The sequence below is a fragment of the Hemiscyllium ocellatum genome, chromosome 2 (genome assembly GCF_020745735.1).
Source record: "Hemiscyllium ocellatum isolate sHemOce1 chromosome 2, sHemOce1.pat.X.cur, whole genome shotgun sequence".
In the NCBI taxonomy this organism is placed as follows: domain Eukaryota; kingdom Metazoa; phylum Chordata; class Chondrichthyes; order Orectolobiformes; family Hemiscylliidae; genus Hemiscyllium; species Hemiscyllium ocellatum.
The window spans coordinates 153,040,342-153,054,748 of NC_083402.1; the positions used below are offsets into that span (position 1 = coordinate 153,040,342).

The 14,407-nt window shown below is 39.4% G+C and overlaps 1 protein-coding gene across 1 annotated transcript in view; it reads left to right on the plus strand.

Annotated features, from left to right (window-relative positions):
* Positions 1-466: 466 nt before the first annotated feature.
* LOC132825808 (chondroitin sulfate synthase 1-like) overlaps positions 467-14,407 on the plus strand; it is a 291,533-nt gene continuing 277,592 nt past the window's right edge. Inside the window, exon 1 of the mRNA XM_060841302.1 lies at positions 467-1,389. Coding sequence (XP_060697285.1) covers positions 490-1,389 — 900 coding nt within the window. The 5' untranslated portion in view covers positions 467-489. The remainder of the gene's footprint in view (positions 1,390-14,407) is intronic.

Genomic DNA, 14,407 nt, shown 5'->3' on the forward strand with positions numbered 1-14,407 from the left:
TCCTTCTGTTGTCAGTATAAAGGATTAATTACCGCCTCCCACCCCCACGAAAAGCCAAACAAAATGCGCGAATCTCTCCAAACAACGGAAAAGGAACTGCCCGCAATGAAATGTTATAACTTCCTCCACGTTGTGACAACTTGGAAGAAAAGGAGCCAGACTTGAGTCCCACTTGGTGACACTGACTGCAGAGGAGCAGGGGAGAGAGAGAGAGAGAGAAAAACATCAGCTTTTCATTTAAAAAAAAGGAACATTTAAAGTTATTCATTCTGTAATGACTCTTTTTCGAATTCCTCACGACTGACCAGAGAAAGCTCTAGCATCAGTTTGCGATGGAGGAGTAGGTCTGCTGGAGCCGGGGCTGTGTTGGGGGGAGAGGGGAGGGTAGGGGAGAGGGGAGGGTAGGGGAGAGGGGAGGGCAGGGGAGAGGGAAGGGGAGGGCAGGGTAGGAGAGGGGAAGGAGGGGGTTGAAGCCCTTCCTGAGGGACCATGGCAGTCAGGAGTCGCAGACCATGGCTGAGTGTGGTGCTGGGGTTAGTGCTGGGATTCACTGCCGCCTCATGGCTCATCGTGCCCAGGGTGCTGGAGACTAACAGCAAGAACAAGAAGATCTTCAACATCTGCTCGACGCTGCTGCACCGGGCGGGGATTGGCCGCGCTGCTGCTGGTGCTGGGGGCTCCAGCTCCAACTCCAGGAACCTGGGCTGGCACAGGGACCAGCTACTGGTCAGTAAACTGCCCAAAGGGCAGCAGAGCCAGCAGGAGGAGGAGGACGACGAGGAGGAGGCTGAGGAAGCTGCCAGGGCCAGCGGCAAACATTTCCTTTATGTCGGGGTCATGACGGCCAAAAAGTACCTGGACTCTCGGGCGGTGGCTGCCTACAGGAGCTGGGCTCCCTCCATCCCGGGAAAAGTGGAGTTCTTCTCCAGCCAGGGCTCCCAGGACATTCCCCTCCCTGTGGCACTGCCCCTGGTCTCACTGCCCGGGGTCGATGACTCTTACCCTCCCCAGAAGAAATCCTTCATGATGCTCAAGTACATGCATGACCGGTACCTGGAGCGATTCGAGTGGTTCATGCGGGCGGACGATGATGTCTACATCAAAGGCGAGAGGCTGGAGGAACTGCTGCGGTCCCTGAACAGCAGCCAGCCCCTGTACCTGGGGCAGACCGGCCTGGGCACCACGGAGGAACTGGGCAAACTCGCCCTCGAGCCCGGCGAGAACTTCTGCATGGGCGGCCCGGGGATGATCTTCAGCCGGGAGGTGCTGCGCAGGATGGTCCCCCACATTGGCGAGTGTCTGCGGGAGATGTACACCAGCCATGAGGACGTGGAGATTGGCCGCTGTGTGCGGAGGTTCGCCAATACCCAGTGCGTCTGGTCCTATGAGGTGAGCACTCCAGAGAGGGAGCTCTCAGCACCACACACTCACCAACCCCCCCCCCCCGCGTCCTGCATGCCCCACTCTCTCACTATCATCCTGGTAGTCTGACCCCTGTTCTCTGAAACACCTCTCTACACTATCAAACCCCCGCACCCCCTCAGTGATAATACAGGTTATTGGCATTTCCTACTCTTTGAGAAGTGATGCATAATTTCTAAAACTTCTTCCAAAATGATCAGTCCTCTGACCCATAATAAGAACATCTAACTGAATTGTGTTTTTCAAAGTTTCAAGGGGACTTTTTTTTGTTAGTTGGGGCTAAGCAGTTGGAGCCAGAAGGTCTAAAGATAAATTTAAAATACTATTATCTCTTAGAATAATGATACAGCTTTGTCATTAAGTCAGTATGCTGCTTTTGCCATCTTTTTAACTGGTTTCTGTGTGATAGTTAATAACGAAACATTCTTATTTTCGGGTTTACAGTGTAACAGGCAAAAAATTTGCATGTTGTGTATTAGTTAAGTAAGTGTGGCTTCAAAATCTTGCTGACAATCTCAACAGATCAAAGCAGTTAACTTACAGTTGCCCTGTCATTTCATGAAAAATCAGTTGACTCACCTTACCTTCTATTGTTTATGTTTGTAATTCTTTCATTGTTCACAACGCCCTTCCACAGGTGCCTTTGCTGTCACTTTCAGACTATTGTACTATTGAATGCAGTAATGAATTAAGCTCGCAACTCTGTAGTCATGTCCATTTGTATCTTTATTTACTTTTACTGTCGGTGAACACAAACCAATCTAAATACACATGTACACTGTATATAGATTTGAAATGTTAGGTGCAAAGAGTGAGGGTTGCTAAAGCAACAGTTGCAAACTATAATCCATAATTTTTAAAATAAACCCAAGTCTTTAAGATTTTCCTTTTTCTTTTTAAGTAGTTTGGTTTTTTATCTTAAAGGCAAGAATGAAATCCATGCTATCTCTTTTGATACAAGTTAAGTGAGTTTGAAGTATGGATTTAAACCTCTGATTAGAGAGTTTTAATTAGAAAAATCAGTAGGAGGATTGAATTCAAAAGTGATCTTCTAGTTCTGTGTAGATTCACTTTTCAATGGACAGTTTTGTATTAAAGATTAATATTATCATATTTACAACAACACTGACATCATGCACAGGTTTAGGTCTGAGAGAGTTACACACAGTAACTGTTTCAGACAGGAAGTCTTTAAGGGTTATTTGACTCCCCTGCATTCTTAGTTAGGCTCGAATCTCATCTCATTTCTTGAACCTGCCTAATTTCTTGAGGCTGATGAGGCTTCTTAATCCTCCACTTTGTTGCTTTGCCTACAGCTTTTTCTTTTAGTAAATAAAATTCATCCTCTTAATTGTTAATAAAATCCTTGTGCTGAAGTTTTGCACACAGCTGTGAGTATTGCTTTTGATCTTTTTTTTCCCAGTCTAAACTTTTATCTGGTCTCCCCTCAATCTTAAGAGGCGCAAAACTAGGGTTGCCAAAAGCAAAAAATATGTAATTTTTAGTGTTTATCACTTGATTCTTTGAACTTAAAAACAAACATTCATTCATGGAAGTTTTGTTTTGACCTTTGACCCTTTGTTTTAGGCTGTAAATCTGTCCCAAGTCAGTGCTACGTGTACATGTGTGTTTATGAAATGTGGTTATATCTCAAGACTGTTAAATCTTAATTTGTATGAATCACAACTCAATTTCTAGAAGGATATGATTACTAATGTAGTAATAGTTTCGCATATATTGGACTATATCATTTAAGATTAGCATTTTCCTATCTCTGTACATTGTACTCCAATTAAAAATTTAAAGAGAAACACTCAATGTCGGCACCTACCATTCGATAGAAGGTCTTACAATGCATAAGATTATAGTGCAGCACATTAAAACATTGATGAATAGTACCTTTTGAGTGGTTGATTCAGGGCTGATCTCTCCACCGTATAACTTGCCCATTTCTCCCGGTTACTATTGAACAATACTTCTCATACGAGACACCAATACAGATCGCCGTAAAAGTCTCAAAATACACTCAATTGTTTTGATGAATATTATGTTTCACTTTCATATTTCTGTTTTGTAAAATATTGATTCTTGAGTGCAAAGGCTTTTTTTTAAGGTACATACTTTGTGATACTTAACATTAGCAGTGTAGTACTGAGTTATTCTTTTCACTGAAGAATAATGTTGAGGGCCAGGGTAGCATGTCACTGAGTTTGATAATTTATTTCCCCTCTATCTATTGAAACTTTTTAAAATGAGTTATATGTGTATGTTTCATCTCAGAACACTGCTGTATGTCTTGCCATAGCTGCTCTGTTTAATATTCAATAAACAACATGAACACTTTCTTTTGAGGAGAATGAAGCATAAATTATTCGATGTGTAAAGAAATGATCCAGTCAAAGATATTAATCTAGAATGTGTCTTTTAAGTTTTTGATTGTATCATGACTAAGAAATTTATAGCTATCGATTGATTTCCAAAACCTTTTTCTTCAGTGATTTTCAGAACAGTATTACAGTTGGGTTAGTATTATTTTAATATAATTTCAATGGCTCCAATAACTTCTGTCTCATTTAATTAAAATGTTACTGTACAAGGAAATGTATGATTGTATTTAGTCTGAAATGTTTTAAAACACTAACACTCAAACAGGAGAATAAAATATTGTAGAATTTCTCCTTTGGTAAATTTCAGAAATTATGTCCAAAATGTGTTTTTGAATTACATTGATTGGGTTACAATCTAACTTTCTACTAAAATCTGTAATGATTCAGTACAACTGATAGTATAACAGATTATAATCATTTTGTTTATTTCCATTTTATAATGGCTTCTTGATGAATCTTGATGGATATACTTTATTAATACAACTGAATATCACTAAATGTAAACATTATTATCAAATGTCTCCTTCACCTGTGTGTAACCTGATTTGAAATTCTTTTTTAAAAAAAAATGAATCCTTTACTATCTTCTTTGGTGTACACTAGTCAGCTTCTTACTAAATTATATATGAAAAGCTTTTAAAAGCAACCACCTACTAGCATCTGCTCAAGTTTAAACAAAAGCATGATTTGAAGAGCTTTGCTGAACCAGTGTGCAAGGCTGCCAAATACAATGTCGACGTGACAGTCGGACCTTATCCAGGAGATTTTAATTTAAGACCAAGCTAAAAGGTATTTTTGGTTCGTCACATGGGTATTTTCCTGGTGGTGGAGGAAAAAATTTGTATATAATCTATTAGCAATCCTGTATTCTTTTCTGTCTCTTTATACGAACCAAAATATATCCACGGGTGATTTAGGGGAATATAGGACAAAGAGAAAAGAAAGGAAATGAAAGGTAGTTTTTGACATTTGACTTTCTGCATTGGTTTAACAAACTTCATCCAGTTTATGCTGACATTACTCTGTGCAAGCGAGTGGAAACTCTATGACTATAGGGATGAAGCGGAAGTGTTTGATTATTAGTGTTTATTTTGCATTCTTGGAACGCAGATCTGTTTGTTTTATTTTTGGAGTTAACCTTTTGCAAAGGGTTAAATTATGTTTTGAGAGACTTGTTTTCTTTCTACTTGAGTCGTCTTAACAGATAATGAATGATGGTTCTAAAAATTGAATTCAGAACTGTAGTATTATTGATTTGTGTGGTAAGTTTAAGCCAGATCAATTGATTGGGTTTGATATTCCATGATATAATGCAAGGATGTCTGTCAATGAAAACATTGGTCTGGAATTTCCTTGTATTACTGAGCATGACAAGGATGTAAGAGCTGCTTTGTAAATTTTTACCTAAGGAGAACAATCCTGTTCCTGTTAGGTTGAAAGGAAAGGCTGGTAGGTATACGGGATTGAGGTTTCAGTTAAGAAAAAGAAGGAAGCATATGTCAGGTATAGACAGGATAGATCGAGTGAATCCTTAGAAGAGTATAAAGGAAGTAGAAGTATACTTAAGAGGGAGATTAGGAGGGCAAAATGGGGACATGAAATAGCTTTGGCAAGTAGAATTAATGAGAATTCAAAGAGTTTTTACAAATACATTAAGAACAAAATAGTAACTTGGGAGAGAATAGGGCCCCTCAAAGATCAGCAAGACAGCCTTTGTGTGGAACCGCAGAAAATGGGGGAGATACTAAATAAGTATTTCGCATCAGTATTTACTGTGGAAAAGGACATAGAAGATATAGAATGTAGGGAAATAGATAGTGACATCTTGAAAAATGTCCATATTATAGAGGAGGAGGTTCTGATTGTCTTGAAATGCAAAAAAGTGGATAAATCCCCAGGACCTGATCAGATGTACCCAAGAACTCTGTGGGGAGCTAGAGAAGTAATTGCTGGGCCTCTTACTGAGATATTCGTATCATCAATATACACAGGTGAGGTGCCGGAAGACTGGAGGTTGGCTAATGTGGTACCACTGTTTAACAAAGGTGGTAAGGAATAGCCAGGGAACTATAGACCAGTGAGCATGACGTTGGTGGTGGACAAGTTGTTGGAGGGAATCCTAAGGGACAGGATGTTCATGTATTTGGAAAGGCGAGGACTAATTAGGGATAGTCAACATGGTTTTGTGCGTGGTATATCATGTCTCACAAACTTGAGCTTCTTGAAGAAGTAACAAAGAAATTGATGAGGGCAGAGTGGTAAATGTGATCTATATGGACTTTAGTAAGACGTTCGACAAGGTTCAACATAGGAAACTGATTAGCAAGGTTAGATCTCATGGAATACAGGGAGAACTAGCCATTTGGATACAGAACTGACTCTAAGGTAGAAGGCAGAGGGTGATGGTGGAGGATTGTTTTTCAGTGACCAGTGGAGTGCCACAAGGATCACTACTGGATCCACTATTTTTCATCATTTATATAAATGATTTGGATGTGAGCATAAGAGGTACAGTTAGTAAGTTTGCAGATGACACCAAAATTGGAGGCGTAGTGGACAGCAAAGAAGGTTACCTCAGATTAGAATGGGACCTTGATCAGATGGGCCAATGGGCTGAGAAGTGGCAGATGGAGTTTAATTCCGATAAATGCGAGGTGCTGCATTTTGGGAAAGCAAATCTTAGCAGGACTTATACACTTAATGGTGAGGTCCTAGGGAGTGTTGCTGAAGAAAAAGACCTTGGAACATAGGTTCATAGCTTCTTGAAAGTGGAGTCGCAGATAGATAGGATAGTGAAGAAGGCATTTGGTATGCTTTCCTTTATTGGTCAGAGTATTGAGTACAGGAGTTGGGAGGTCATGTTGCGGCTGTACAGGACATTGGTTAGTCCACTGTTGGAATATTGTGTGCAGTTCTGGTTTCCTTCCTATCGGAAAGATGTTGTGAAACTTGAAAGGGTTCAGAAAAGACTTACTGGGATGTTGCCAGGGTTGGAGGATTTGAGCTATAGGGAGAGGCTGAACAGGCTGGCGCTGTTTTCCCAGAAGCGTCGGAGGCTGAGGGGTGACCTTATAGAGGTTTACAAAATTGAGGGACATGGGTAAGGTAAATAGACAAAGTCTTTTCCCTGGGGTCGGGGAATTCAAAACTAGAGGGCATCGGCTTAGGGTGAGAGGGGAAGGATATAAGAGATACCTGAGGGGCAACTTTTTCATTCAGAGGATGGTATGTATATGGAATGAGCTGCCAGAGGAATTGCAACATTTAAGAGGTATTTGGATGAGTATATAAATAGGAAGGGTTTGGAGGCATATAGGCTGGGTGCTGGCAGGTGGTTTTAGGTTGGGTTGGGATATCTGGTTGGCATGGACGGGTTGGATCAAAGGGTCTATTTCTGTGCTGTGCATCTCTGACTCTATAACAATTCACAAAGTTTGCATTTCTTAGAACGTTGCAAAACACATCTCTATCATTTGTGGTGTTTTTGATTTGCATCTGCAAAATCCTACTTAGCACACTATCATGGCTCCTCCACTTCCCATCTATCATTCCTTCATTTTACAGTAGTGCTGAACTATGGCCAGAATTTAAAATGTGGAGACACTGGTGTTGGACTGGACTGGACAAAATCAGAAATCACACAACACTAGCTTATCATGTAACATGTTTATTTGAAATCACAAAGGTTCAGAGCACTGCTGTTTTGTCAGGTGAAGTGACATGACAAAGGAGCAGCACTCCAAAAGCTTGTGATTTCAAACAAGCCTGTCAGACTATAATCTGGTATCGCGTAACTTCTGACAGAAATTAAGAGACACAGAATCCAAACTCAGTTTTGAGGTTTTTTTTAGAACAATTGCTTTAGTAATGTATTTTGAAATTTCCTTTAGTTAATGGAATAGGAGGGTCATTGTCAATAGACTGAAGGACACAACAGTGAGTGTGCAGAAGGTTAATTTTCATACCAGCGTGTATTCTTCAAAGGTTAGTGCTGTGACTAGAGCCTTTATGATGCCATAATTGAGTGACAAGTAGTGAAGATGATAAAAACTGACTACAATAAGATTGAAGCCTGCAGAACAGGTAAATATATGGGAGTTGGGCTTTAATGCAGGGAAGTGCAAGGGGAAATATTTTGACAGAAAGGGTAAGGTGAGGCAGGATAAACTTCTAATGTTGCTCTAAAGAATGTGCATGGACAAAGGGACCTTGGGTGCACATGTAAAGATCTCTCAACGGTAATAGGACATTAGTAAGAGAATGATTCACAAAGCATATGAAATCTTGTGCTTCATATTTAGAAGTTTGGAGAACAAAAGTAAGGATGTTGTTAACCTTTATAAGATACTGCTTGGGCTACAATTAGAATATTGCATCCAGTTTTGCTCATCACCTCTTTAGAAAGGATGGCTGGCATTGTTTCTGTTGGAGCAAAAGAGGTGGAGGGAGATTTAATTGAGATGTACATGATTATAATAGATTTGGATAAATTTAGCCACAATGGACCCTATTAGCTTGCAAGTTCTCTTCCATACTATGTGCCATCCCTGACTTGGCAATATATCAGTTCTTAAACCATCACGAGGTTAAAATCCTGGCACACCTTCTCAAACAGCATTGAGATTTGTCTATACTTGATGGACTGCAGGGTTCAAAAGGCAGGTCATCACCACATTCCCGGGCAGTTATGGACAAGCAGTAAATGCTAACTAGTTAACAGTCCCCATATCCTGTGAATGAATAAAAATAACTTACAGTATCAGGACTAGGACACAAAGGCATAAATTAAAAATCACTCAACACCAGGTTATAGTCCGCCAGGTTTATTTGAAAGCGTTAGCTTTCAGAGCGCTGCTCCTTCAGGTAGCTGTGGTTTTAGTTGCATGAACACTGTGGTCTTTTTCTATAAATTCTGTGTCTTCTGATGAAGGAGCAGTGCTGCAAAAACTAATACTTCCAAATAAACCAGTTGGACTATAACCTGGTGTTGTGATTTTTTAAAAGTTTTGTCTACCCCAGTCCAACACTGGCATCTCTTCATCACAAAGATAAGGTTTTTGGATAAGAGACAGTGGGTGGGGGGGGTGGGGGGGCTAGTTTAGGGAAGAAGCTTCTTTTATGCTGTGAGTGATACATGCTGCCTTCTAAAAGTTTGAATTTTCACGGCAATGGAATCTGATTTGTTTATAAAATGGAGAACTCTGACAGCTCCCATTTTCTTAGACCTGCTTTATGTAATGCAAATAAATGAGACCATAAGAAATAGGATTGGAAATAAGGCCATTCGGTCCATAGAGTCCGCTCCGCCATTCAACCATGGCTGATGGGCATTTCAACGCCACCTACCCACACTTTCCCCGTATTCTTTAAATCCTTGCGAGATCAAGAATTTATCAATCTCTGCCTTGAAGACATTTACGTCCCGGCCTCCCTGTGCTCTGTGGTAGTGAATTCCACAGGCCTACCGTTCTTTGGCTGAAGAAATGTCTCCTCATTTCCATCCTAAATTGATCCCCTCTAATTCTAAGGCTGTGCCTATGGGTCCTAGTATCCCTGCCTGATTGAAACAAATTCCCAGCATCCACCCTTTCTAAGCCATGCATTATTTTGTAAGTTTCTATTAGATCTCCCCTCAACCTTCTGAACTCTAACAAATACAATCCCAGTATCCTCAGCTGTTCATCATATGTTAGGCCTACCATTTCAGGGATCATTCATATGAATCTCCGCTGGACACACTCCAGTGCCAGTATGTCCTTCCTGAGGTGAGGGGCCCAAAACTGGACACAGTACTCCAAATGGGGCCTAACCAGAGCTTTATAAAGTCTCAGTAGCACATCACTACTTTTATATTTTATAAGTGACACATTTGAGGCTGTTAATCCATTTTAAGATCATTAAGACAAAAAAGAAGGAAGTTGATGTGTGTCCACAGTCTGGTCTTGATCATTTCCACTGAGTTCCACTTACTAACGTACCTAAAACATCACATTTCTCAGGGTTCATGCTAATGATTTTACAGGGAATGTGCTCTGGCAAGACTGGCCTTAATTTAGCTGTAAATCAGGTTAAGGAATTTGTCTGATTCTTGTTTTGAATTAATTGTCTCAGGCTAAATTGGGAAGATACTTTGGGCCGTGAAGTGAAAGGCAAAAAGTTTTTTCCTTTCTGATTTTCCATTTATAATTTACAGCCATTTAGCAGCTGAGTCACCATGTCATTCTTGGCAGATATCCCAATGGAAATAGTAGAGACCAAGACACAGTTCTTTACCTTTTTCAATTAGCAAATAAGCTTTGTGGCAAGAATACAAGGAAGAAGAGGAACATCAAGCAATAAAAGGGATTGGGGAAAGACTGATGGTTATGAATTCCAGAGGCCTGCTTTTTTAATTTTAATATTACCATCAACATGTATTATTTTGATCTTTAATCGTGCTATATTTGAGAATGGCTGCACATTATCTATTTCATAGTCTCTCTGAACCTGAGAATCCTTTGTTGTGAACTGCCATAAGTGTTTACAAAATGCTAATAATGCATATGCACTAAAACATAGTGTTTTAAGTACATAGAGCTAAGTGGAATCGAGAGGCTCGTCATTTAAACATGTCTTTCAATGAAATCCTATAACCTGATTTAAATGGGTTGAAATATTCAGTTATAACCAAACAGCACCTTGTTTAAATATTGTTTGTGTATAAAATTTATTTGTAGAAATTATCTTTTTCTTAACTTTTTTTACAGAATTGTAATAGTGAATACCTTGGGAAGGCTATCATGATTAACAAATATTTCTACCTGTGATACAGCGAACAGGTTATATGTCAGAAAGACAATAAATTAATCTGTAAATTAGATAGCAAGTGAACGTGAGTGTATGGCTGGATCTCTGCTTGGAATTGAATTATTACAAAGTAATGAATGCTTTGCTCTGCGTGAGATGCACCCAAAATAAATTAACTGACGTGCCTTTTATAATCTTCGCTTAACCGATTTGTGCAGTTGCAAAGATGCATTGTGTCTCAATGGCACATTGAGTTTTTAAAATAAATTACCTGAACTATGGGAATGATGTACATTTCCAATTTTCAATATCATGTACGGTGAACACCATTCAGTTAGTTATAACATGGCTTGGTGCTGTCTTCTAATTCTCATTTATATCTCTGATTGAGCAGGATAATGAGAGATGAAATTTACACTGCCAATGGTTTGTGGCACTGATGGTGATTTGTTTTTTAACCTCCTTTAGTAGTTTACACATCAATTTCTCAGCTGAATTGATTTAATATTATCAAAACCTGATTAGATAGTGGCACTTGAGAAAGATCTTCCAATCTGTTCCACTCTAGGCATTACCAAATTAGAGTTGTCCCATTTTCACACTGGGATACCCCACACAAACTTGAGGCCCAGTTCTTAAACCATCCTCCCATTAGTAATGTTAATGACCACAATTATCCAGTGTTGACTCTTTTTTTAAAAATTTAATTTGATTTATTGTTGTCACATATACCTAAAGTATAGTGAAATATTTTGTTTTACAAGTAGTATAGGCAGATCATAGCAAACAAGAATCAAGCAAACAGGGTTCTTAGAATGAGATATGCAAGGTTATACTGCACAGGATATGCACAAAGCAAGATCAACATTATTTGAAATTGGAGAAGTTCATTCATCAGTCTAATAACAGCAGAGAAGGTGTTCATGAACCTGCTGATGTGTGTGTTCAAGCTTCTGTATCATCTGCCTGATTGGAGAGGTTGGAAGAGAGCATCACTGGGGTAGGAACGTGTTCTTTCACTGAATTGTTGAAAATTGTGATCTGGACACATCCCCATCATGGTGACTTTGTTCTTTTTACTTAATGTATCATTTTGAGAGTTGGGTATGAATTTGTTTTGTTGGATTTTAACTCTAATGGGTATCACAGATTTACATAACATTATTACAATTGTTTTTCAAATGGAGCTTTTCTTTGCCAGGTAGTTGCTCTCTATATTTTTAATGATTATTATTGTAATTCTGAAGTCTCTGATAAAGCTCAGGTTAGTATTTCTTTTGTGGAGGAAGGGTCCCTGATAATGATGGCAATGGGTATCCTATTAACATGTTTTGAGATCTTGCTATGTATTCCTCTCCAGCTACAGTCAGTGCATTACTAAGCACAGTCAGTTACTGGAATTATTGATCAATACTAAAAGCTAACTTTCCTCAACCCAGATTCTTTTCTTCAGCTTATTATATGATACTTTGTAAGCAGCCATGATAAAGGACGTGTTTTACTACTGGTGTAGGTCAAGATTCAATCAATTTTCATAATTTACTTCATAACATGGTTAAGGCAATTTCTCAGAAGTCTTCTCAGAAGATGAAAATTCAAATTGACCGTAGGGAATATTTCTGGTGCTCTATCACTTGTCCTTTTGAAGAAAATGGCTATTTAGAAGTGAGAACTTAGAAATGTCTTGAGATCTTCGTCCTGTTAGTCAAAAATTTTTAAAAATTTAGTGGTTAAGATCTTCATACAAATATTTCAACATGAGTCTGATATAGCAAGAAATCCTTGTTGTAAAAGTGATCAGACTCTTTACTAATTTGCTTTCGTTTACAGAGCTTGAAGCTGCACACTTCACTCGGAGTTGAAAATGGCTGGTTTAATCTAAAACACTTATAAAAGTGTTCAGCATCTTGTACAGTGATCCTAGAGAGCCATCTGATATACTGACCACAGGACATGAATGCAACTTTGCCAAATGTCTTCAGACTTCTTATTTTTAGTTAAAAGTACTTAATTCTATCCTGATTGACGCACTTCTGAAAGGGAATGAAGATTATAGAGTTGAATAGAGATTAAAGGCCATTTAGTCTGCTGACGTTCAAGAGAATCTTGTAAACGCACTTATATTTATTTTCATTTCTGAAAGAGGTCAATAACTGTAAGTAATAATTGCAAAAAAAAACTTATGCCTATAAATTGAAAGTTAATAATATTACCACTATTGCTAAAATTGCCAATCACATTACTTCCCCCGAGCAATTTCATTTCTGCACCCTAGCAGGACTGAGTTTTAGAGTTCCACATAATATTTCTTAAATCTTTTGAAATCACATGATGAGCCCTGGTTTGGGATAAGGTCCTGCACAAAATCTGTTCCAGTGTCTACTGTTTCAAACATCAGTTAAGTAAGTGATTTTCTAAACTGAATTTCAGAACAATATACTTGTTTTAAAAACATATATGACCCTGATCTTCTGTTTCCTGATTTTTTTTTTGTAAGCTTTGTTTTAGATTACTTACAGTGTGGAAACAGGCCCTTCGGCCCAACAAGACCACACTGACCCTCCAAAGAGAAACCCAACCAGACCCATTCCCCTACATTTACCCCTTCACCTGACACTACGGACAATTTAGCATCGCCAATTCACCTAACCTGTGGGAGGAAACCGGAGCACCCGGAGGAAACCCACGCAGACACTAGGAGAATGTACAAACTCCACACAGACAGCCACCTGAGATGGGAATTGAACCCGGGTCTCTGGCGCTGTGAGGCAGCAGTTTTAACCACTGGGCCACTGTACTGCCCAGTTTTCAAAACTTATAGAATAAACTGGAACTTTGAAGTATTGAAACAATTATTTCCATTATTTCTAACAGCTGCTCTTTTAAAAAACATTTTCAAACTGCTTTTTCTAATTTAGAAGAGCAGAGTGCAAATGATAGAAAGGGGTGTTGTCCAAAGGAGCTTATTAGGTACACAGTCCATTGCCTATTTGGGTGAGGTTTAAAAACATTAAACTAGCCTTTCTGCAGTGTGCTTCTAAATGGCCGTTATTGGTGTCTCCATGATTCTGCCCTGAACAATCTGCACTGACACACATCCCACCCAAGCCCAGCCCCTTATCCTATCCCCAGAACCCCACATTTCCCATGGCCAATCCACCTAACCTGCACATCTTTGGAATGTGGAAGGAAACTGGAGAAATTAGCAAAACCCTTCCAGGCATGGGGAGGACAAAACCCTTCCAGACATGGGGAGGACATGCAAACTCCACACAGTCACCTGAAGTGGGAATTGAAATTGCCCTGTGAAGCAGCAGTGCTAACCACCAATATCTTTATTTGATCCTTTTGCCCTTTAACACCTCCCAGACATTCTATTTAGTTCTACTTTCTCCTTCACCTCTTCCAGAGTCCCAAATCTTCAGAATAAAATGCATCACCTTTCCACCTTTCCATTAGCTTTTGAAGAATCATCACATTTGACTTGAAAGGTTTTCTCTCTGTTAGATGTTACCAGACCTGAGTATTTCCAGCATGTCCTTTTTTTTTATTTCTGATTTCCAGCAGCCATTGAAGTTTACTTTTATTATCAGACATTTATTGTACTACATTCTTTCTTCTTTTGCCACAGGGATTCTCAAGTAAAAGCCATCCTGGTGAGTGGTGTTGATCTATTTGGGAAGAGTGAAGTCACTTTACATTCTAATCTGTTATTGTGCTTGAGAGGCTCCGTTTTACAGTTCAGACTAACCCGTGGTTATGGTGGGTTCTTTTAAGAAGAAGGACAGTACTTTGCATGAGAAGGCTCAGGA